Source organism: Myxine glutinosa, chromosome 7 (assembly GCF_964187855.1).
Source record: "Myxine glutinosa chromosome 7, kmMyxGlut1.1, whole genome shotgun sequence".
In the NCBI taxonomy this organism is placed as follows: domain Eukaryota; kingdom Metazoa; phylum Chordata; class Myxini; order Myxiniformes; family Myxinidae; genus Myxine; species Myxine glutinosa.
The window spans coordinates 86,372,564-86,398,939 of record NC_136267.1 but is presented as its reverse complement, the minus strand read 5'-3'; the positions used below and the strand labels follow the sequence as shown (position 1 = coordinate 86,398,939).

The 26,376-nt window shown below is 44.1% G+C and overlaps 1 protein-coding gene across 7 annotated transcripts in view; it reads left to right on the top strand.

Moving 5' to 3' along the window:
- The window catches only part of LOC137413004 (histone deacetylase 4), a 233,663-nt gene that overhangs the window by 52,448 nt on the left and 154,839 nt on the right, over positions 1-26,376 (top strand). For 6 of the 7 annotated variants that reach the window (XM_068098374.2, XM_068098367.2, XM_068098373.2 and 3 more), the window contains exon 2: positions 11,103-11,218. In XM_068098374.2, the coding sequence (XP_067954475.2) occupies positions 11,197-11,218 (22 nt within the window). In that variant the 5' untranslated portion in view covers positions 11,103-11,196. Of the gene's footprint in view, positions 1-11,102; positions 11,219-14,809; positions 14,890-26,376 lie in introns of those variants that run through there. The other variant, XM_068098371.2, reaches the window with a different exon arrangement.

The following is a 26,376-nucleotide window of genomic DNA, read 5'->3' as shown; positions in this document are numbered from 1 at the left end:
TCACACGAATAGGGAATGGCAGGAAGGAATGGCTGGAAGGAGGAGAAGGTCCAAGCCGATGGCAGGGCAGGAAGGTCCGGGCAAATGCACAGTGTCGAGGTTGGCTCCAGTCCACGCTCCGGGCTCGAGGTGAAACCCGGCGGCAGCTGCACGTATATTTTCACGCGGTAGGGGCTTTCCGAAGCAGTTCGTCAAAGAGCTCCGCGCAGCTTCGTCTCTCAGCCAGACCCCACCAAGCGCCGTCTCCAACCCAAGTCGACTCTGTAAAAAAGGCTCGCGCTGGCGCTTATATTACGCCCTTTAATATCAATGCGCGCTTCATAGAGCCACGCCCGTGATGGTATTTCATCAGCCCTGTTTGGCTGGTAAGGGCTCGCTGGCTCCACCTCTGATGGTGAGTTGACGTGCCACACCTTGTTCTTGCGTCCCGCCCCCTTTTTCCTCGGCCTGAGACCGCATGTTCAATGGCGGCTTGGGGCAAGCAATCAAATCAAGACAAGGGGCAGCGAACGCTGCCCTACCGCTCTCTCTGCACTTTGAAGAGCGGGAGAGATGATTGGGGAAATTGAAGGGGCCTATCTTATTTGATTAATGCAACGCAGATTCAACTATTGGGAACAGATCCTTAACTAAAACACATAATAATGAGATAACTACAGAGAGGTCCTATGGTGCTCTACATGTTGTACATGGACTAACTAGGGTGCGATCTTTAATAAAGCCAAATAATGGGGATATTTACAGGGGATCATTTATAAGGGAACATTTACTAAAATTTACAAAGTGAAGGTTCTAAAAACCGTAACAATATGTTAATGATGATGTCATAGGTGCCTCCATTATGACGTCATAACTCGACAAATACAAAACTTCATCCAATCAGGATGAAATTTATTGAGCGTCATCTGGGGATAAATTGGTGGAGAAAAAAGTAGTCTATTAATTATGTACTATTGGAATGTACCTTTTGACACTTTGGACTGCTGAGACCTGTTGGACCTTTGAAGAATCTTCAATACCCCCCCTCCCCCCCAAAATCCTTCAGACCCCAAAATACCCCGAAGACCCGTAAATACCATGGTGAATCAGAGTACCCCGAGGACTCAGAAGACCCAAAAGACCCTGGGGACCTAAAAATACCCAAAATACCCTGAAGACTCCGAACACCCAAAAAACCCCGAGGACTCATAACACCCCAATTACCCAAAAGACTCCGAGGACCCTGATGACCCAAAAGACTCCGAGGATGCAAAAGACCCCGGGGACTGAAAATATCCCAAGGACAGCGTCATTTAGAAAATATATTTAAAATACAATACTGAATTCGGTTTTATTTTTATTTATTAAATATTTAAAATTTAAAATATTTTATTTATTTTAAATACATTTATTTTATTTAAAATACAAAATTCGGTTTAAGCCCTGGTGTTGGGCTAGCGGCTAGGGTGCCGGCTTAGGATCCTAGGATCCTGGGTTCGAATCCCGGTCAATCGCTGAATTAACGCCAGGGGGGTTGACTCAGCCTGTCATCCTTCCGAGGTTGGCTAATTGAGTACGAGTTCACTGGTAATTCCCTGCTTGTCGTAAAAGGCGACAAAAAGGGTTGGCGGCAGGAAGGGCATCCGGCCGTAAAACATTGCTTCAAAAAGGGGACCAAAAAACAACAACAACCACGGTTCCCGAAAAAGGCCAACCCCCGCTTTGCGGGGAAAAATGGCCTCTAAAGGTGGTTATTTTTTTATTATATAAAGAGGACGCCATGTGTCACGTGTGTTTGATGAAAGTGGGGTTGTACAAAATAATGAAATAATGTACAAAAACACCCCACAAAATACACCACACAAACACATCCTGGCGAGAGTCTGCAATCTCTGATTGCTCTTTCTTGTTTCTAAGTTGTCTTCCTTTGGTATTCAGGGTCCCCTGCTCAGGTGGTTGTTCAATTTCCTTTTTTTTATTTTTTATTAGCAGAAACAACAGATTGCGCTTGATGTTGTCCTTTCCTATGATCCTTCTCTTCAGGCTGGGTTTCCACAAAGCAGTGTCGGTTTATAAAACCGAATTCACTCAGAATCGCTGGCTCCATCTTCAATGTGAATGCGCGATTAGGAATCGATATTGGAACAATCGGAACAACCACACAGATCAGTACATGCGGCACTGTTCGCTCTGCAAGAACGGCGCTTCAAGTCGTAATGACTGCGAGAACTTTTGCATTGGACAAAAGTGAGCAGTTCCTCAGGTGAGGGATTCTTAGTCATCCACACGATGCTCAGATCGTCTCCTTCAACACTCCAACAATGGTTTACTGGACTTGAGGCATGTATATACTGTTGAAGCACATGCTTGTGGATTGCACTTTGATAATTTGATCTGAGGCAATGCCACAACAAGTGATCCTCATTTCTGAGGCACAGAGTGATCCTCATTTCCTCCTACACAAAAATATCATACCGAGCTTTATCCACAGATAAACATTTCTGTCCTTAAGGTTCACAAACAAACTGCTCGAGCAATGGACGCAGATGTTCAGAAAGATTGGTCAAGTTCACTAAATGTATTGCGCTGACATTATGATGCCTGGACCATATCGAGGAGCTTCTTTATTTTGCCTCTGAAACAGCTGGTCAGTCACATCCCGTGATCACGTGCACGCCAATGAGGACATCCATAATTTTTGCCGAGGCAATGGAAGACCGAACTCAAATCTCCTGTCCTAACCGTTTTTGCACACCCGTTGTGGAAATTAACTCTTCTAGAGATCTTGTGCAGGTTACACAGTAATATGATGGCGACATCCGTATCAGGACTGCATACCTGGATGATCGAGGAGGGATAAGCATTGGCTGGTCGTGTCTCTGCTTTTTCATGATCCTTCACATAATACTAGTACCCGACTGCAAAGCCGCAATGAGCCGGCGAAGCCAAAGCCTCTTGCCACTATTTTACCCATCACTATGGCATCAGTAGGTTAGGTAGTTGCTAGTAGGTAGATGTAGTAGGTACCGTACCTGGTAAGACTTGGTAAAACTAAAAGAGAAGAGCAGACAGTCCTCCCCAATACCTACATACAATAAATGTCACAAGAAGCTTAAGGAAGTAACTATACGATGTGCTAGCTTAGGGCCTATTTTAAGAAATTTTAACTGGGCTTAATATACGTTTTCACAGTATGTGTGTAGTCTTCTAACTTCAGTCGCTGTCAGAACTGGTTCTCTCCGGGCACTGCGGCTTCCTCCACCAGAAGAAGTTAGCTTGCAGTAAGATCAGTGCCGACAGGTCAGACGATAGCGCCGTTTCAACGGCAATGTGTGACTGTCGTTAATCAAACCGTGTCGATGGCGCTGATTGGCTGACCTAAGCTGATCGCTGATTGGTCAGCTCACAAAATTTCGCAAACTCAGACCTAAAATGACATCATTTGCATTCTGGATGAGATTAAAATTGATAAAATTTACTTCTTGATAAATTCGGTGAATTCCGTCTCAACTTCGGATATTTCCGGCCGTGAAAAAGTATCCCCTACGGCCGCGAGATTTCTAAAAAATAATTATTTGTCAATTTTAGAATATTTGACGCCGTTTTCACCCTCCGAAACGCGTAATAAGCTTTTTTGAAGTATTTTTTCAAATGCTGGAATCTCATTGGTTCCGTTGTTTGTTGACGATTTTCGTTGAAGATAACGAGGTTGGTCTTAAAGTATTTTAATTACAAATTGGAGGTGCATAAGATTGTGAATCAAACAAAGACGGGTGAAACAAACTCCGATTGAACTTTTTCGCAATTTTTTGATGCATACTTCCGCATCCGGAAGATGGCGGCCTCCATTGAGTGATTTGGTTTTTGAAATATTTTTTCAAATGCTCGAATCTCATTGGTTCCGGTGTTTGGTGACGAGCATAATCTGGTTTTTCAACATAATACGTACACGTTCATTGACAACACCGGCTTCGCCGGCTATAATATTTTACAAATAGCTGATACTGTGTCATAAATTAAAAAACTTTGTGTGTGTGTGTGTGTGTGTGTGTGTGTGTGTGTGTGTGTGTGTGTGTGTGTGTGTGTGTGTGTGTGTGTGTGTGTGTGTGTGTGGTGTCATTATGTCTAGCTTCCTCCTGGATGCTACAATGCAGTTATTAGTCCCCTACCGGTGTACACCGGAGGGGACTATAGGTTTGCACGCCGTCCCTCCGTCTGTCCGTCAGTCCGTCACGCAAAGAACAGTTTTCCGGACTTTTTTTTCTAAACTCTTAATGCTAATGATTTCAAACTTGGTACATGGTTTCCCCATGATAAGTTACAGATCAAGTTCGAACTTCACGACGTTTCGATCATTTTTGACAAAGTTATGGCACTTTGAACTTTGGTAATTTCCCCAACAGTTTTCCGGATGACAGACTGCCGGTAGGGGACATGTATTGCAGCGCAATACTCAGAATGCTTGTTGGTCTTTCATTTGATAATAGTAGTGTGTATATTGAACAGGATCAGAATGAGAATGACAACAAGAGCAAATTTAATCTCAATCCAACAACTGCTCGGTTGACTGATCTGATGACCACTGCGTCACATGTCCTATATCATTTATTAGGATGATGATAACCAGCATGGGTATTAAAAAAAAAAAAAAAGTATGCAGAATCGAGGCTCGTGTAAGAGCTAACACATTGAACATGAAAACATGCACAGACACATAAAACATACAATGAAGGGAGTTTTTTTTTTTTTTTTTTTTTGTATACTGAATCGAGGCTCGTGAAAGAGCTAACATTTACTTCACAAACAAATCGAGCAGACAAACAAAATATATAAAAAGAGGGAGCGGAAGACAAGATGGGGAGAGAAGGGGAAGCACACAAACACAACATTTGAGAGCAGGGAGATGTGTGGAAGGGAGAGGGCTTGGGGGGAGGAGGCGTGGGAAGGGGGGGGGGGGGGAGGGAGAAGTATAAAATACAAGGACACCAAGGACTTCCAGGACAGAAGTTGGTATTTCAAAAAAGTGGAATTGGGGTGAAATTAGCGGGGGTAGAAAAGATCAAGGTTTTGGATGGGGGAAGATAAGAGATGGTGGTGAACAGCTGTTTTAAAGACCTTGAGGGAGGAGAGGGATTGAAGAGAGTGTGGGAGTTTGTTCCAGAGGTGGGAGAAAAGGAGTGAAGGTGAGCAGAGAGTCTTGATTTTGGCAGTCACCAGAAGAGGGTTGCTGGCAGATCTTGTGGGTTAACCGTTAATGACACGACTATCATGATGACAAAGTCCTTGCTTCTTGTTCACTGTTCATAAAATACGTACGCCCAATGAGATCCAAATGCCCTCAAGACAGCGTGTGGAAAAACGAGATTAACCATCACCTAAAAGGCTATCTTAGTAAAACTAACTCAACTCAAACTCGACCACTGGCCAAACGAAAAGCTTTTTTTTCTTGTGTACGTAGCCTCCGTATCTTCACACTGGAAAATCACGCGAGTAGCTTCGCCATCAAGCTCAGCCCATTTTGTGGCGAACTCTTGCATTCTTTCCCAGCTCTCGTCATTGAATTCAATTAAAGTTTCATTATTTTTAGACAAAAATGTATCGGACACCGCATTTTTACATTCCTTTCTCCAACAATCTGAGTAAGGCTGGAACTACATGACGAAAATACAATAGTGCTGTAAATTGATCCTTCTACTTCTGATTGGTTGATTTTACCATAGCACTGAGCGACCAGGCTACAGAGCACGCATATCAAACGGTGATCTTGTCCTCGGGCTAAATAATAACCTTTTTGGTGGAATTATGGTGTTGGCTTAGCGGTTAGGGTGCCGGCTTGGGATCCGAGGATCCTGGGTTCGAATCCCGGTCGATCGCTGAATGAACACCAGGGGGGTTGACTCAGCCTGTCATCCTTCTGAGGTCGGCAAATTGAGGACCAGTTCACTGGTAATTCCCTGTGTGTCGTAAGGGGCGACTAACAGGGTTGGTGGCAGGAAGGGCATCCGGCCATAAAACATTGCTTCAAAAAAGGGGACCAAGGTGCCCGAAAAAGGCCAACCCCTGCTCTGTGGGGAAAAATGGCCTCTAAAGGTGGTTCTTCTTCTTCTCTTCTATTGAGTGTGTAACTGCAGATTTGGAAGTAATACATGCTGATGTAATACTCAAAATGAAATGCATTTACTTGCATGAGGTAGGTAATGCAATGGAGTTGAACGATATAAGGACTCAACTCACGGCCTCCTGCTCCTCTTTCCACCTTGCTCCTCTTGAGGCAGTCAATAATAAGGTCTTCTGCACAATTGGAATCAAGCCAGGATAAAGATTTCTATGAACTGTCGCACTTATATTGGTGGTAGCTTCCAGTTAGCCTTGCTTGTCCCTCCACTAATGACTCCTCCCCCCCCCCCACCCCCCCCTCCACACCAAATGATACACATTCCTCAATAAACCCTCACCTGCTCACCTTCCCAAATTCCAAGCTGATTGCCCATCTGCATTAATTTCTTCCCTTATTCTCCTGATTATTCTGTTCCCGTTATCCCCCTGTTCTTATTCTCATTCTCCTCAATTCACTCTTTCAAATGCGCTACCACTTACTACCTCCACCACCAAATGGAGGTTATGGTTTCCCCCCTATCTGTCTGCCTGTCTGTCTGTGAGCAGGATATCTCAAAAAGTTATGGACGGATTTGGACGAAACTTGGTGGACAGGTTGGATGTGTCACATGGACGAATTGATTCGATTTTGGTGAAGATCTGGATCCAGATACTAGAATTCAAATTTTTAAAGAGTGATTCTTCACCATTATGAGATGGGGCCTAAAACAATGTTATAGCGTGATATTTCAAAAACTTGTGGATGGCTTATGACAACTTGGTGGATGGTTTAGGTAGGTGACAATAACAAGCCGATTAGATTTTGGTTAAGGTCTCTGCAGATCCAGCTCATCAATGGGATACAAAACAAAAAACTATTCAGCCTGACGGAGGTTTGTGCTCTACTGAGAGTTTTTCTAGTTACCTCGTGCTCACTCCTGCACATCCATGTTCTAGTCTACACATGCTGATTCTTTTTGTCCGCCGTCGCACAGCGGAGCGAAAGGGGGACTATGGTTTTCCCCTCAGTCCGTGTGTCCGTCCGTGCGTGTGGGCGTGCGTGCGGGCGTGCGTGCGTGCGTAAGCGAAGGACCGCATTCGAATTTGGTGTGTGGGTGCAACCCACGTCAAAATCCAAGATGGCCGCCGCCATGTATGTCTGATGCCACGTATGTCTGAACCTTGTGAGCGGAATATCTTGAAAAATAAGCGAAGTACCAACTTCTAATCTGGTGTGTGGGTGTATCTCGGCATAAGGAAGAACGCTATTGAAAATTGGGTCGCCACGTCGAAATCCAAGATGGCCGCCGCCATGTATGTCTGAACCTTGTGAGATGAATATCTTGAAAAATAAGCGAAGTACCAACTTCTAATTTGGTGTGTGGATGTATCTCGGCATAAGGAAGAACGCTATTGTAAATTGGGTCGCCACGTCAAAATCCAAGATGGCCGCCACCATATATACGTCTGAACCTTGTGAGCGAAATATCTTGAAAAATAAGCGAAGTACCAACTTCTAATCTGGTGCGTGGGTGTATCTCGGCACAAGCAAGAACGCTGTTTAAAATTGGGTCGCCACGTCAAAACCCAAGATGGCCGCCGCCATTTATGTCTGAACCTTTTGAGCGGAAATATCTTGAAAAATAAGCGAAGTACCAACTTCTAATCTGGTGTGTGGGTGTATCTCGGCATAAGGAAGAACGCTATTGTAAATTGGGTCGCCACGTCAAAATCCAAGATGGCCGCCACCATATATACGTCTGAACCTTGTGAGCGAAATATCTTGAAAAATAAGCGAAGTACCAACTTCTAATCTGGTGCGTGGGTGTATCTAGGCACAAGCAAGAACGCTGTTTAAAATTGGGTCGCCACGTCAAAACCCAAGATGGCCGCCGCCATGTATGTCTGAACCTTTTGAGCGGAAATATCTTGAAAAATAAGCGAAGTACCAACTTCTAATCTGGTGTGTGGGTGTATCTAGGCAGAAGGAAGAACGCTATAGACAATTGGGTCGCCACGTCAAAATCCAAGATGGCCGCCTCCATGTACGTCTGAACCTTGTGAGTCAAATATCATATCATAGCATGTTTTCTGCGTCTTCCACTTTGTCAACTCACATCACTTCCCCGACGGGGGACCGAGGCGTAACGCTTGTCCATTCTGTTCTTCTCTGGGCCATTCCTACTCATTGTTTTGTTATTGCTCTTTGTGCATTTCAATCACGTTCCCCTCTCCCATATCCTCTGATAGTTTTCCAAACCTGCTGTCCTTTGTTGTTGAGTTTTTCCATCAACTGAGTTCCTTGTTTGAAAACGATCTTCAATACATGGTGTTGAGGAATTGTCAATCTACTGCACATGGGCTAAACTTCCATTTCAGGACAGCCACTGGAATCATTACAAGCATTTGAACATGGAGGAACAGATCACATCCAGGTTTGGCTTCCAGGTGACCAATAACAACTCCACAACCGATTCCACAGCAAGCAGAGGCCTGCTGGAATAAGTTGAGATCACCAGAACTGACAGCTCTGACATTTGGCATGCAGCTTGTTCATTGGTTGATCAGATTTCATCTGCCCTCTCATTAATGAATGTGTTTGAGTCTGGCGGGGTGGAGGGGGTCGGGCAGGGGCCGGTTACTTACTGTCTTCAGGTAGAATAGATATTGCTGTCCTCATGCCTCGTTATGCTTCTAAAAGAACTGTGCATCTGCTGCAAGGCGCACCAAAATCTAGGACACTGCACCAAAAAATTGGATTTGCAGTAAGGTGAGGCATTGACACAGTCCAGGATCCCATTTTAATTCTATGCTGCTGCCGTTGGCCTACAATTTATTCTGATGCAAGATAATTATTGATGCCATATTGCCAGAATCAACTATCTTGTGCAATCAACTATGGATTGCATTCAGTAACAATCCCAGACTTTAATCTGATATAACGTACATATTTGGGACCTTTGAGTATGTTGTACCCATCAACTATTCTCACCTTACACTTGGAAGAATTTGACTTGTGCCAACTGAAGAACAGAACCAGATCTCGCAAACCATAATCTGGACTCAAATGAAGAGCTTCTATGGAGATGCAGGAATGCTATCGATGTCAGCGGAGCTCTTGCTCGATTCTGACACGTGTATTGGCATCTGTTTCAGCTGTGATCAGAACTTCACCTGTCGTCCACTTCACAGCATTCAATGGATTGATGATGGTCACCAGTCCTCCACGATGCAAGTCGGGGTGGAACTGATTAAAGTTTTCTATGCTGAAAGGTTACGATATTGTTTCTTGTACTGGCCCCACGTCAACTGCTCAACCTTAGCTGGTGTGTATATCCCTCCACAGATGACCGAACTTGAATGGGGACCATGCCCGAGCAGTATTTCGCTTGATCCTGTATTCCGAACATGGCCTATACCACTTTGGTTATTCAAACAAGGAACCACCTTTAGAGGCCATTTTCCCCCGCAGAGCAGGGGTTACGTTTTTCGGGCACCATGGTCCCCTTTTTGAAGCAATGTTTTATGGCCGGATGCCCTTCCTGCCACCAACCCTGTTAGTCGCCTCTTGCGACACACAGGGAATTACCAGTGAATTGATCGATGACAAGTGGTTGCCGACCTCAGAAGGATGACAGGCTGAGTCAACCCCCCTGGTGTTAATTCATCGATCGACCGGGATTCGAACCCAGGATCCCAGGATCCGAGGATCCCAAGCCGGCACCCTAAGCGCTAAGCCAACACCAGGCTGGATGGCAAGAACACTCTCAGGCGGGCTCAATAAGTATGAAAAAGTTCGCTGAAGTATGAAAAAGTTAATAACCACAAGACAACAGATGCAGGACAGAAAAAAATGAATGACTAGGAAGAAGGAAAAATGAACTTGCATATAACAGTGTTGGCCTCTGATTCTGATATACAGTACCATACTCTGTTACAGAGAGTCGGTGCTGCCAAAGGAGTTCCTTGGCATGGGTTACACTGGGTGGTTTGCCATTGCTTTTCCAACAGTAGTTGCGGCAGGAATTTGTAATTTGTTTATGGCGCTGGCGATAGCTCGTCTACTCTTCGCGAAGGACTCCGTGGGATCTTTAACGCCTGCTAACAAATACCAGCAGACGTGACGCCCATTTAACGTCCATCCGATTGACGTCACACACGTTGATGAATCACTTTGCTGGTGAAACACAGGGATGACAGTTTCTCGCTGGGCCGAGATTCGAACCCAGGATAGCCAGCTTAGATGCGAGATTGTTGGCTCAGGAAGGATTAATGGGGGGGTTATAATTGTGGGTCATGATGGAGGGGGGGGGGGGTTGTTGGGGTGGATGGCATCACTTAATCAGTGGAATAATTGACTTGCGCAAGTGCGTGTAAACATAATGAAAGAGCCGGTTTAATGTAACCTTAAAGGTTGATATTTTGTTTCCATGCAGGCACAGTACGTGCCTTCAGGTAATTATCGACAATGTAGACATTCTGTCGAACTGATATTAATGAAAAGTATAAATAGTTCAAACAATTTGTTCCGTCGCCTGGCTGCGAATTCAATTTGGTTTTAAAATAACCCCAAAAGCTACAAGCTTTAGTGTAGAGGTGGTTTGGACTGGGCCCAGGTGTAACCACATCTTGAGTGTGATTATGGCAGGCTACAGCATGTTCTCCATGTGCCATGAAAAGTCCATCTGAAGACACTCTCGGAATCCTGTATGGTAGGAGAATATATCATTACAGTGGTGGAGGCTTGGTCTGCAGATGTGACAGTTTAGGGCCACACAAAACTGTTTTATTCTCCATAAACCTTATTAAGACTGTAGTGTTAAATATGCATTTTAACCTGAACTGTACACACTGCATGACTGCATTTGCCATAAAAAAAAATTCCCATTGAGCCTTTTTTGGCATCACATGGCTGCATCGCGTCGGGACACCGCACCAAAAATACATTATCGCAGGGAACTGCGACGAGTCCGTAGGCATACCGAGTGTGAATAAACGCCTTTTTCCCCTCTCTGTACGTCATTCAGGCTCGCAGAGAGGACCAAGGCGGAATGGCGTGAGACGATGGTGCGACACCACCTCGACAGCAAATAGACTTCAGAAAGAGGGACGGTCTGCCCTATGGGTTCTCAGGGACATCCAGGCAAGTTGTTTTCTTATATGACCTGGCCGTGTGTGTGTGTGTGTGTGTGTGTGTGTGTGTGTGTGTGTGTGTGTGTGTGTGTGTGTGTGTGTGTGTGTGTGTGTGTGTGTGTATGTGTGTGTGTGTGTGTGTGTGTGTGTGTGTGTGTGTGTCGGTAAATACAGTACAATATAATAATTAAATATACTACAAATCAATGTTGCTAGGAATCAGTGTTTGCTAGGATATGGCAGCATGCAAAAAACCGTTATAAATGACAGTTTGAGCATTCGAAGTGCAGTTTGACAGAAAGGTAGGTGGTGTGGTCATGCTGGTTGGTACATTGATGTATTTAAGGGTAAGATGTGAATGATTTAATGATATCATATTATCGAGTGTGTAAGGAAAGTTATAAATATATGATAACACATTAAATCCTATTGCGAGTAAAGTTGAAATAAGTGATGTTGCATTGATGGGTTGACTGACTGCCTGGACGCAACTGAGGTTGTGGAGCTACTGATGTACCATCTATTGATGTGGATCCATGATCGAGGTTGTGGATCCGCCGTTTGGAGAGGTCCTGGGCTGAAAGGATCGAAACCTCGAGGAAGAACGGTGCCCAGCTGATGATCCATGCAGTCGGGAAACTAGTCAGTTGCTTACGGGTTAAGGTTCTTGCTTTAGGTGGAGAAACTATGTTTGAGGTTTACAATTTAAATAAAGTTGAATATGGGATGTTGTAAAATTAACATCATTTACAACAATCCTTTAAATTATTTATATTTAAGTTTAGAAACAACCGATACTGTACAATTAATTGTGTGTGTGTGTGTGTGTGTCTGTGAATAAAAGAGAGAGATAGAATTTTGAGGAACAGAAATGAAAAAATGAGATGTGTGTGAGTGCGTGCACATTCTTGGTGCATTTTGGGTTTCTAGGTTTTCGCGTATGTGCTCGTTAAATTGAAATGAGTTGCGGAGCCATATTTGCAGCCAAATCTACAGCGTTATGGGTCTGAAATCGTAACGTGCCAAGAAGCTCTTTCATTCGCTTCTTTCAAATGCTTTACCATGTCCGTGCTCTTAGCATTAAACACCCTATGATCTTACTTTATTTATTGTACCTTTTCCAATTGCTCAGGACATGTTTTTTGTCAGCTAAATTCTGCAAGAGAAAAAGAAAACGGGGGGAAAACACAATGGAACAGCTTTTGATGCTTAATGTAATCACCAAATGTTTGGTTTTCGATGTACGTTGACTGTACGGCTTTAATGTGCTTCTGCTCGAGGCTTCAGTAATTTAGACAGGCCCAAACATCAAAGCACCCATTTCCACATTCAAAGCCACACTGCCATGGATTGGAGATTTTGAATTGCATGGTAGTGGCGTGCTACCTGTATAATATCTGCTTCGCGAGAACGCTCTAATCGTCACCGTTTCTCAACTGCCGATTGCATTGCACTGCTATGAGGAATGCTGTTTTTTATTTTGTGCAATCCGTGTTCTTTTTGTGATCCATCTGTGCTATTTATGGTTATTCCACTTGTGTGTGTGTTCATGAGATGCAAGAGATGTTAAATTTATTTAAAATTTACATACGTTCCTTTTTCTTGCCCTGTTCCTCTTTGTAACTTGCTTTCTGGTTTAATTTCCCTCCGCTGCGTTACACTTCAGCTGGAAACAAGACTCTTGCTTTTGCATCTCATTTGCAATGATCAAGCATCGAGTAAAAACCTAATACTGGAATGAACTCTTGTAAATTCACATGACCATTACACACTACCACCATTATGTGGTCCGCGTTTCTGTTCTGTGGTTACAGTAAGATTGTTGCGGTGGAGGTGAGGACGAGGACGAGGGATGTCACATTGGCACTTTGCCTTCGGGATGTTTGTGTGGGCATGTGAGATCATGGTTCTGCCAATTTCCTCTTATATGTTTAATCCTCAGAAAGGATCTGGCCAGGGTCCCAGAATACCGATCCAAAGGTCCTGTCTTTTTAATCAAAACGGACTCTTAAAGTTGAAAGTGAGTGCTAGTAGACAGACAGATACCTGCCTTGATGTCCTGCTTGAAAGACAACATGCTCTTTCAATGTCTGATGTGCTAGCTCAGAAGTAGTGGTACTAACCTTTGACCTGTCCAGCCTGGATTGCATTCTCAGCCTGACTGTAAACTGTCATCCAATTGTTTTTCACAGGCAGGGGATTGCATCGATGAGTATGCTCTCCTTTGGAGGTGTGGTGTCCTGAAATTCCAAGTACTGTGGATTGGTATTAAGCCAGTTGTCCCCTCCACTAGGATTTGCTAGTAGTAGTACACTTTAAACATCCCATGGTACCTTTTGAAAATGAATAGACCGTTGTTTGCCAGTACCTTGGCCAAATTAGAAATCTGTTAGCACCTAATGACAGAGTGGCGATTTGTCCATGTGCATGGTCCTTAGCCATATAAACTGCTTCAACAAAATAGGAACAAAGCTAGCCTATCGTACCTGCACCATCACCCTCTCCCCTATTGAAATGAAGTAGATAAACTGATGATTTTTTTTTTTTTTTGTATACAGAATCGAGGCTCGTGTAAGAGCTAACACATTGAACATGAAAACATGCACAGACATAAAACATGCAATGAAGGGAGGGGGAGACAAGAGGGGGAGAGAGAGGGAAGCACACAAGCACAACAGGAGAGAACAGGAACGTTGGTAGATCTGTGGAAGGGGGAGGACTGAGGGAGGAGGGAGGGGCACATGGTATAAAGCAAATTAACACTTCTAGGAATTTCAGGAAAGAAGTTGGGGATTTAAAGAGGCGGATTTGGGGTGTTTTAAAGGGGGTAGAAAAGATCAAGGTTTTGGATGGGGAATGATAAGCGATGGTAGTGAACAGCTGGTGAACGACCTGGAGGGAGGAGAGGGATTGAAGAGAGTGTGGGAGATTGTTCCAGAGGCAGGAGAAAAGAGGAATGAAAGGGTGAAGGTGAGCAGAGAGTCTCAATTTTGGCAGTTTCACCAGAAGAGGGTTGCTGGCAGATCTTGTGCGTCCTGCAGGAATATTTGGGGGGCAAAGAACAGACAGAGCAGGGGGAGCAAGGCCGGAGAGGAGTCGGTAGAAGATAGAAAGACCACCAACCTGCCTGTGGTGAGAGAGAGAGAGGCCCTCAGAATCAGCTTCATCGCGGGAGATACAAATGATTCTGAAAGCTTTGGTTTCAACCGCCGAGCTAGGTGTGAGGCAGGAGCACCAGCCCAGAAGGGAGAGCATTTAATGAATGTGGTGAATAGGGTGCAGATATGATGGACTAAATGGTCTCCTTGTATTGAAGTTGCTTGCATATTCTTGTATGGTCACAGGTGATCATGGATAATGACGTTGCTCTATGAATCCAGAGGTCCTGCCTGTGACGTTTGCAAAGACAGTTTTTAGTGGTTTGGCCGGAGTGGTGAAGGAGTGGTGCGACCAGACGAGCAGTGCCAAGTTCACTCTACTTCCAATCCCCAAATACTCCAGTTACCTTTCGATGCCCCCAGGAGGCTGGTGTCTGAGGTTAATCTGTGGTGCCTATTAATGGCTTCACATTGGGAAAATGAATGACCATTCTGTTTTTCAGTACCGCTGCATTGTTTGCCACCTGTTGTGGAACAGGACTGCTTTTCGCACGTTTATCACGCTCTTGCATTTGGGTCTCAGGTTGGTACTTTTGATGTTTTCATGCTTTTGGTTTTGTTATATTTTGATCGTGTTTTATTGTCCAGTTGTCAGTGACTCTTTTAACTCACTGTGTCGTACTATCTTGTACGAGCCTGTATGCACGATGTTGCAATTAAGGACCTTTTGCTGGCTTTAGTGACCAATTAGCCCGTATCTTATCCTAACACTACTCTTTCCTTGGGTGACCTTTATGAACACATTGCAGAATATCACCTTTTGTACTGAAAGGGAGATCTATATTAGTTTATTTATTTATTTATTTCAAATGTTTGATTCATATTTATAGGAGACGTTCATTTATTTTAAAATTCCCTTGATGTAATTTTGAGCTTGTGGAATGAGTTAATTGAAATATTAAAAGTTAAACGTAATGTCTGTAGGTCATGCATGATGTTGCAAGAGTGGGTTATTTGTCATTCTAAATGTGGACTTTAGTCCCTTGAAGAAGACCTCAGGCCAGGACAGCTGGCAGATTAACCAACCCACAAACTATTTCCTGGTTTGAGGTATTGATCATGATGGATCCCAGTGCAAAGTTCCCCAAAATATCCACAGGCCTTGGAATTTCTGAAGACAGCATTTTCACCATTTTCAACATACAGTTGGGTTTGTCCAATATCTCAGCAGGTTCCCCAAAACCTTAACACTCATGATGGCCAACTCCTGGGGTCATGTCCCCAGATTCTCAAACTGTTATATGCAGATCCAATGACTTTGTTGCTCGTCTAAGTTGTAATGACAAGGCTTTACTAATGTGGTCCTGAAAACAAATTGGAATCCATGCAATGGAAGCACAAGTGGTCACCAACACCCTTGACATTTTACACCCGATCCTCATCTGTGAAGATCGTGGCCCCAATCTTCGGCTTTATCAAGTGATGCCTCCTCATTGACTATACACTTCATGAAACTACAATTATAGGGGAATATTACGCCAACCTCGTGCACAAACTGCACAGGCCCTCAAGGACAAATGCTGAGGGATGTGGACTAAAGGGCTCGGGGCTACGAGTGCATAGCCCTGGGAGATGGTGTGTCACGGGGGAAGCTCAACCTCCCCCACCCCACCTCCCACTCCCCACCATGGTGGCTGCGTACACATTCAACGCTTTGATAGAGGATGTAAAGCATGTGTTGCACCCCTATGTGAAACGACATGTCCTGGTCGGACACTCGTATGGCTTTTTTTTTTTTGCATTCACAAGGGTCATGAGTTCCCAGACCTGGTGAGCAAGCTCATGCTTATCAATGGTGGAGGTCCTATGGCACTCGAGCCCAGTGTGTACTCTCTGCTCAGCTGGCCCCCTTATCTGTTGCACTCCCTCTCACGTCCTTCATAAGAACAAACATGTACACAAGGCCTGTGATGCGCAAGCCCTCTGTTTATGATTATGGTTTTGACAAGCTGGATCACCCTTGCCTCCCCCTGACACCCTCCACCCTGACCCACAGCCCACATTTGGTCCCCAGTGACTATTAGCAGTCCCTCCAATTGAAACCCCATCTGCGTGACCAATTCCTTGATGACAAGGAACTCATTGAAGGTACCTACCTAGACATAGCTGAAGGAACAATCTGAAAACTTATATTGATTGGCATGGACAGATTGAAGGACAAATGGAGAAAGTTCATTGAAATTGGACACATTTTTGAAAATTTTAAATAAATGCAAAATAGTTGCATCTTTGAGAATTGGGAGTTGTTCAAACCTTTTGAACACCCCTCGTAAGTGAATCTAGTACATGAAGTGATAAACTAAAGTATGAATGTAAAACATGCTGTAAAAGGTAAGACCAGTACAACAAAAGAAAGAACATGCATTAGATGCATGATTGTTGTGGTTTATTTCACCGCACAAAGAAGCTTCATTTTCCAAAAGAACACAATTAATTAATCATTGCAAAATAAAAAATAGTCCAACACCATACATGGTGGCGTTGCGGTAAGACTGTCCACCCCGAGTCTGCGAGGTCGGCAGTTCGATTTCGATCCTTGCCGAGAAATACCAAAGACTTTAAAACCTCTTTCTACTTCCTTGCTTAATGCTCAGCATTTAGAGGATAGAGCACAGACAAACGACCATAATTTGGCCTCCATGGGGAGGTGGAGATTTCTCAATTTCCTCACTGACTGTTGTTACGGATTCGTCACTTCCGTTGTGGTGGTTTTCATCCACTGTAAATATTTCTGATTCCATGTACTATTATTGTTTCAAAAGGTTTATTGTTCATGAACTGTTTTCAAAAGGTAAAAAAGTTAATGTTAAAAGAAACAGGAAACCGGATCGGGAACCAGACGACGAAGAGGAAGAAGAAGAAAAGAGGGCGGAGCGAGTGAGTCGGAGGAGAAAGCCGAGCTGCTCCGAGTTCTGAAGCGAACGTTGTTGAACGGGAGTCACTAGCGAACTTTCGGGTTTCCCGGGAGAGGGATCCCTGTGACAGAGATGTCATCGCTGTGACCGATCGGCCTGCGTGTCAGGTTTTTGGCGGTGGATTCCGAGGAGAATTATCGTCGGGCCGTTACGTCTCAAGAACGGGTCGTCGGCCATTTTGACTCACGCGTCGAGCAAGGTTTCTTTGCTTCGTCAGCCGTTTTCGCCACTTTCAGACGTGTCTGGTGTGTGTGTGCACCGTGGCTTTTGGAGATTAATTTGCGGTTCGCCGACTGCGAGCCGTGAAAGTCCACACCCGCGGGTGTGATTTCCCAGTCGCCTTCAGGGCGCCTTTGTGCAGCTTTGGGCTGTGTGACTGTACTTGCCATCCACACGGGATTCTTGTCTCGATTGGACATCGTTCTGGCGATCGCTGGAGCAAATCGACTTCGGCTTGAAACCGGAATCAACTTGGGTTTGAGGCCGGGAAAGAGACATTGGGAATGTTCTGGTTTCACTCACTTGGAGCACAGTGAGTTATATATTGCGAAACTGATGGTACCATCATAGGATATATTGATTGTACTTTTGATTACTATTGTTGTTGTGCTGTTGTTCTGGTGTGATCTTAATACAATATTTGTTTGTGAGTAACCATTGGTGTGGCTTCACCATTGATCTTTGACATACGGAATAACACATTTTTCTGCCGTGACTCCTCTCGGGGCTCGGAGGTACACCGTGACCAGGGGGTCGGGAGGAGCACGTAACAGAAATCGGGGGCTCGTCCGAGAAATTGGGAACTCGTCCAAAATTGGCCCAAATTGAAATTGGGGGCTCGTCATTGGGATTGGGATTTGCTACAAATTGGGAATTCCGGAATTGAATTAGAATTCCGGAATTTGGAAATTGAAATTTGGAGCTCGTCTTTGCTGATTAAATTCCCTGATAACATTCGTCTGGGATAGAATTCCCTAACATTTCCCAAATTCCCAAATTTGGAATTTTTCAAACATTCCCAATTTTTTTTAAAAAAATTGGAAAATTTTTGTGTGAAGGTTAACAGGTGTTAACTGATAGTCACCATGGTGTTTGACGCAGAACAGTTTGCGGCGTCCCCTAATGAGGCACAGTTCCAAGCGTTAAAAAGATCAGAACTCTTGATATTGGCCAGACATTTTAACTTGGAGGTCCGAGTTAATATGAAGAAAGCAGAGATGCAGACATTGGTGGTAGAATCTCTGGTAGGACAAGGAACATGGACAGAGGTAGCCTTGGATTGGTTACCCGAGGAAAAAGAAAATGTGGAGCTCCGGAAAATGGAGATGCAACTGCAGAGCCAGGAGAGGTTAAAAGCAGAGGAAAGGAGAGCTGCAAGGGAACTCGAGGAAAGAAGAGTAGAACAGGAACGAGAACTCGAGGAGAGAAGAACCGAGGAAAGGAGAGCTGAAGAAGAAAGAAGAGCAAAGGAAAGAGCAGAGGATAGGAGAGCCGAAAGGGAGTTAAAGGATCGTGACATGGAGTATCAGAAGGAGATTAAATTCAAGGAGCTGGAATTAATGGGAGAACGGAGAGAAGTCGTATCCATGCTGGTTGGTTCGACAACTAGTCAGAACACTTGGGATGTTGGTAGGCATGTGAGGCTGGTTCCACCCTTCAATGAAAAGGAGGTAGCCAAGTTTTTTTTTACACTTTGAGAAAGTGGCTCAAATGCTAAAATGGACTGTGGGGTCCTGGACTATGTTAGTGCAAAGTGTTCTGGTGGGTAAAGCGCAAGATATATTTTCGGCTTTACCGATTGACAAATGTACAGATTATGAGGAAGTGAAGAAAGCCATTCTCAAAGCCTATGAATTGGTCCCTGAAGCTTACCGGCAAAAATTCCGGAATGCCAGGAAGAGGGAGAGTGAGACCCATGTGGAGTTTGCCAGAATGAAGGAAACCATGTTTGATCGGTGGTGTGATTCGAAATGGATTGGGAAAGACTTCGAACTGTTGCGACAATTGATCTTGGTGGAGGAATTCAAACTGTGTCCACGAGGACATTAAAGTACATCCGGAGGAAAAGAAAGTACCAGAGTTGTCTGAGGCAGCAACCGTGGCAGATGACTATGCCTTGACACACAGGATGGGGTTCCACAAACATAACTTCCCGCCTAGAGTTTGCCAGGGGAGTTATGGTACATCCGGTGCGGAGAACGAATATTCATGGGGGCGGCCTAGAGATGACTATGAGGACAAATCTGATACCGTGGCTTTTAGGGATCAGAAGACTACAGTTCCAAGACAGACTTATCTTCCGGGGGGCTCGAGGCAGACAACGAGTTTTTCCTCAAGGCCTACTTGCGCTTTTTGCAAGAAACCTGGACACTTGATGTCCCAATGTTATGCCCTGGAAAGGAAAAATCAGGAGTGGAGTCAGACTAGTACAACTCAGAATGCATTGGCAAATGCGAGAAATCGTCCTTGGAGGACAGTGCCTTGTGAAGGTTCCCATGCCAAAGTTACGGCATCACAGAACGACCTTGTTCAAGAGGGTTACAAACCTTTTATTTCAGAGGGGTTTGTGTCACTGGATGGAGACTTGACTAACCAGAGACCTGTTAGGGTATTGAGGGACACAGGAGCACATCAATCTTTGATGCTTGAAGGCATTTTGCCATTGTCAGAGAAGACGGCAACTGGTGTTAGTGTTCTTTTACAGGGGGTTGGTGGCTATGTTAAAGCTCCACTTCATGTCATCCATTTAAAGTCTGATTTGGTGTCAGGACCGGTCACCGTAGGTTTACAAGCCACTCTTCCTGTAGAGGGAATATCTTTTGTTATCGGGAATGATTTCGCCGGTGGTCAAGTTTCTGGTAACCCGATGTTTGTTGAAAAGCCTAGTATGGAAAATAACATCGCACAGTTAGAGCAGGAGATTACGGGTATCTTTCCATTCTGTGCCGCGACTCGTGCTATGGGTAGGAAGCTCTCTGAAGAGAAGAGGAAGGTACTGACGTCCCGCTTTGCACAGACACTTCTTGTCAAGTACCCTGAAACTAAGTGTCAGCACCCACAAGTCAGGGATGGAGGCAATGTAGGCAAGCTCTTTGTAGGTGGACTGAACTTCAACACAAGGGAAGATGTTCTGGACTCTTTCTTTGGAAAATATGGACCACTCTTGGAAGTGTTGCTGATAAAAGACAGGGAGACGCAAAAGTCGAGAGGGTTTGGCTTTGTCACGTTTGAAACCACAAAGGACGCCAAAGATGCAGAAAAGGATTTGAATGGCAAGGATTTGGATGGTCGGACCATAACAGGAGAGAAGGCAGGCCATGGGCGGCGAGGGGGCTACAGAGGAGGAAAACGTGGAGGTAGTTTCATAGTAAGGGCATTTTATGAGATATTTCACAAATCTGTTAACTAAATTGTTACCAAAAAATTTCTTCACCAATATGTTTGTAAAGGTGTGTAATAACATGTGTTAAAATGTTGAAGTTCAACTCCCGTGGGAAACCCAGAAAAAAAGCTGTTGAATTCGGGTACCGAAAAATTGTTTTCGAGAATTTTTATTTTTTTAAATCGGCCCTTAAGTAACTTATGAGGGGTCAAATAAGGGTTTTTCATGATTCTGAGTTGATTGTTAACATTTATATTTTCACTTTTACATTTACACACAAAGTAGCTTTTATTTCACATACATATACAATACTCAAGAGTTATTTCTCATTCACAATGTCAGAAGTTTCAACAGTCATTGTCTATGTCTTCTTCAGACTCAACAACATCATGACTGCAGTTTCTGCATGTAATGCCATTACAGACTCCACAGGCCGAGATGCACGTGACCCCATTCTTCTTGCAGCTGCATCGCCGGTTGCTGCAATCTCCATGACAATTACAGCTCGTGAACTGCAATAGCGCCTCAGGAGCCGTGGGGTCCAGTGTTGGAACTGGCTCATTGTTGGTGCTGCTGTTGATCAAAGAACCAAAGCTGCTGTTGTCTGTGGATCTGGCAAAGGTGGTGCCGGAGAGGTGACTTCGATCCAACCCATTGAGTGAAAGGGAGTGTTTCCGTGAATAGAGACAATGTTTAAATCTATATTGTCTCCAACAAACTGAGTGACTGCATTGTTTGTTTCCCCAACCTCCATAAAGACCACCTGATCATTACTTGACTTCACTTTCACTGGCTGGCACTTTGGCTGTCATCACTGATTGATCCTCAAGCACAGCATCAACCGCAACCTCATCATTGATCTGTTCATCGGTTTCCTCCACAATGGTGTCAAGAGTGCCAGAAGTATCTGGAACATCATCTCCACTCCTACTATTAAGGAAGCAGTATTTGTAGTTTTGTGTCTCCGTGTAAGACTCAGTGTATCCCAGCCGGTGGAACTTGTTGAGCATCCATTTTGACCCAAATCTATGATCAAGTTGTATGGCAAGCCCCATTTGGTGTGGCAATACTCCAGACTGAGGTCGACAGGCCTTAATAAAATTCTGCCCCCAAACGGCAACTCTTTCTTCTGTCTTGACAATCGGTCTCAAGAACATCTGAAGGCTTGCAGGAACAAGTGTCAGCTGACTATCGATGTCAGTCATACTGTGTGTGGTGGGGTATGACTTTGGACCTAAATCAATCAAGGCAATATCATTGGATATGAACTTGAGTGCCGTCTTTATGATCTGAGTCTTCTCATCTCCATGGTCAAGATTAGCATGATGCCCTCGCAGAATATTGTCGGTGCCATCTTTGAGACAGAGTACATCTGCCCTTCTTTCCTGTGTTGTGAAATACAAGGTGTCTTCGTATTTCTCTAGAAGTTTTATCTTTAGTCAATGCTTTGAATAAGAAAGGCTCTTCTCTGGTGACTGATCAAACTCCTGCAGCTTTTCATGGACTTGGTCCATGTTCATTACCCCATGCTCTAATTCTGAGTCTAACCATTCGCAGAATTCAATAAAAACTGCCTCTCGCTCCTCATCAATACTCCTCTGTCCTCTCTTCCTTTTTCCTTCCTCATCAGTCTTGGACAAACTGTCACCTCTCGCAAACATAAGTTTGCATCGCAAATGGTACAGTGTTTCTTCTGCTACCAAGTCGTTGATCCCTTCCAGGCGTCCAGTGACTTCAGTGCCCCAGTCATCCCCGCGACTCCGTGCTGTCTTCAGCAAGCTTGCCTTCAGTGTATCTGCAGTCAAATTATCTGGCACTCTGTATTTCTTTCTAGCTTGTGCTGGATTATTTTTGTAGAGCTGGGCTGGTTGGTTGCAAAGAATGCATACATCCTTATACAGGAGGTCAACTGACTGTGATCTTCTAGAACTGCAGCCAGTTGATGAACTGAACTCACAAGTAGTGCGTCTTCTCTTCAACTTTGATGACTCTTTCTCTGCCTTTGATGCTTGAGCTGACTTCTTGGTGGTTGCAACAAAGTTGTTGTACAGATCATTTTTACACTTCTGGTGGTACCTCAGTTTTCCTTCCTTTTGAGCCTCCTTCATACGTTCCACAACAGTAACATTTTCGACAGTTTCTGCTTGTTTCAATAAAGTTGAGTATCCCTTTGGAGTTGCCTGTATGAGCCTTTCAGCTGGTGTATCCGAGCGTGCACAGATGAAGCAATTGAGCACAGGTGGAGTAACGTCTTCATCCATATTGCTAGACTCCATGTCCTGCAAAGTAGAAAATGAGATATATTTAGAAATTATTTTTCCACAAAGGAGTGTCTGTGGTGAAATATAAATGTTAACAATCAACTCAGAATCATGAAAAACCCTTATTTGACCCCTCATAAGTTACTTAAGGGCCGATTAAAAAAAATAAAAATTCTCGAAAATAATTTTTCGGTACCCGAATTCAACAGCTTTTTTTCTGGGTTTCCCACGTGAGTTGACCTTCAACATTTTAACACATGTTATTACACACCTTTACAAACATATTGGTGAAGAAATTTTTTGGTAACAATTTAGTTAACAGATTTTCATATGTTTCCCTTACTATCAGGGGTGGCTATGGCTCCCGGGGTGGGAGTAGTAGTTTTGGTGGTGGCCGCAGTCGAGATTACTATGGAGGCTCCCAGAGTTACGGCAGCTCCCGAAGGGATGATTATCAGGGTAGTGGCCGAGAACAACATGCATTTTGAGGCCATTTTCCCTGCTAGAGCGGGGGTTAGCCTGGCCGAGAAGGAGACCGCTATTCACGTGACTACAGCGACAAGCGCTCCAACCGTGATTATTATGAAAGTTAGGAAGAGTTTGAAGCACTGAATGCTGCGGAGCAGCCGAGCCAAGATTCCTACACGGATTAACCGTGAACTCCACGTTCTTAAAGGCATCCATGTAGTGAATACTTCCAGGCCTCACCACCCAACCACCATGAAACCTGGCTCTCAGCTCGACCTCCCTAAAAAAGTGCTATAGATTTGCTTGACTTTGGATTTTTGATCACAACCCCTTAACCTTCATTCAAAAAAATGAAAAATAAAATCAGAGGTTGATGAGATGGAGTTTGGCTTTGCAGGAGTTCAACTTGGAAATTGAGCATGTAAAGGGCAGGGACAATGTCGTTGCTGATGCTTTGTCCAGAGTGAACTAACTTTGGAAATTTTTGTAGGTTGTTTGGAAGTTTTGTTGCTTTATTTTTGGGAAATGTTGATTATTGTTGCTCACGTGAATTGATGATTTGGGTGTGAGTTTTACTTTTGTTTGTTGGAGGAGTTTTGTCTGCAAAGAAAGTTTTCACTGTGTTCAAACTTTCTTTCTTGAGGGGGGGGGGAAGTGTTACGGATTCGTCACTTCCGTTGTGGTGGTTTTCATCCACTGTAAATATTTCTGATTCCATGTACTATTATTGTTTTCAAAAGGTTTATTGTTCATGAAGTATTTTCAAAAGGTAAAAAAGTTAATGTTAAAAGAAACAGGAAACCGGTTCGGGAACCGGATGACGAAGAGGAAGAAGAAGAAGAAAAGAGGGCGGAGCGAGTGAGTCGGAGGAGAAAGCCGAGCTGCTCCGAGTTCTGAAGCGAACGCTGTCGAACGGGAGTCACTAGCGAACTTTCGGGTTTCCTGGGAGAGGGATCCCTGCAACAGAGTTGTCATCGCTGTGACCAATCGGCCTGCGTGTCAGGTTTTTGGCAGTGGATTCCGAGGAGAATTATCGTCGGGCCATTACGTCTCAAGAATGGGTCGTCGGCCATTTTGATTCGTGCGTCGAGCAAGGTTTCTTTGCTTCGTCAGCCGTTTTCGCCACTTTCAGACGTGTCTGGTGTGTGTGTGCACCGTGGCTTTTGAAGATTAATTTGCGGTTCGCCGACTGTGAGCCGTGAAAGTCCATACCCGAGGGTGTGATTTCCCAGTCGCCTTGAGGGCGCATTTGTGCAGCTTTGGACTGTGTGACTGTACTTGCCATCCGCACGGGATTCTGGTCTCGATTGGACATCGTTCTGGCGATCGCTGGAGCAAATCGACTTCGGCTTGAAACCGGAATCAACTTGGGTTTGAGGCCGGGAAAGAGACATTGGGAATGTTCTGGTTTCACTCACTTGGAGCACAGTGAGTTATATATTGCGAAACTGATGGTACCATCATAGAATATATTGATTGTACCTTTGATTAGTATTGTTGTTGTGCTGTTGTTCTTGTGTGATCTTAATACAATATTTGTTTGTGAGTAACCATTGGTGTGGCTTCACCATTGATCTTTGACATACGGAATAACACATTTTTCTGCCGGGACTCCTCTCGGGGCTCGGAGGTACACCGTGACCAGTGGGTCGGGGAGGAGCACGTAACACTGTGGAGAGAAAAGCGACATCATAAAGTTGGTGTTGCCAGTACACATTACCCAGAGTTCCAAGAAGTTGCAGCACTTTCCCCAAGGTCACCAGCTGTTTGTCTAACATTGTCTAATGTCTCTGTCTAAATGTTTGTGTAACAGCTCCTTCATGAGCCATATGCCCTGTAAAATTGATATTGTAATAATGAAGCAGTCAGACCCCACTCGATCACTCGTGCATCTTTATATCATGTTTGGTAGGTTCACCCAGAAAGTGGTTCAGAATGTTTTTCACATCTATCGCCTGAATGTTATTTTTCCATCGTGCGTGGGGCTTGTTTTTCCATTTCCACTCTTCATTTGTGTATGTGACTGGACTAGGCGATGAAGAACGGAGACGATCCCCAGACGTCTTCTTTCCCATTCTTCCTAATCCGCCATATTGTTTATGCAGCAAATTGCAGCATTTGTCAAACCTCACACTTCTTCAATTAGCATGGAATTTTCTTGACATGAAATAATTTGTTTAATCATATGACTTAAAATGCGGAATGTAAATTTTATTATGTTTTTTTTTTTTTTTGAATGTTTTTTTTTGGGGGGGGGGGGGGGGGGGTTCAATACGGTACCTCTGAGCATTGATACAGAGCATTGGTGTTGTTGAAGGATTTTATTTTTGGCACGGATGGTTTGCCATTGCCTTCTCAGCAGTCAGGGCAGGAATGAGTAATTTGTTTAGGGTACCAGCAGCAATTCGCCTACTCTGCACGAAGGACACCATGGCATCTTTAACATCCACCAACTAATGCTGGCGGGAAGGACCCCGGTTTAATGTCCATTTCATGTAAAGTGCACGCATTGATGAATTCCTCTGCATGGGATACACCAGGATGACAGTTTATAGCTGGAGCGAGATTATACACCAGGATGACAGTTTATAGCTGGAGCGAGATTCAAACCCAGGCTAGACAGGTCAGAGGTGAGTTCACATACCTCTCAGCTATCCTGCCAGACACATTTACATACGCATAGCCATGTTTATATATGCATAGCCATATTTCCTGCCAGGCATATATATATATATATATACAGTATATATATATATATATATATATATATATATATATATATATATATATATATATATATATATATATATATATATATATATATATATTGTTACAGACACGACTTTGATGTTATGGTGGGCCGAGCGGAATGGCCGCCGTGTCCGCACAAGTTACCCGATTATACTCGAACCTTGGCCGAGTCGCGCTACGCTAGATCAATGAAGGAAAAGGACACAACGGCTGGGATTAAATGACACGACACC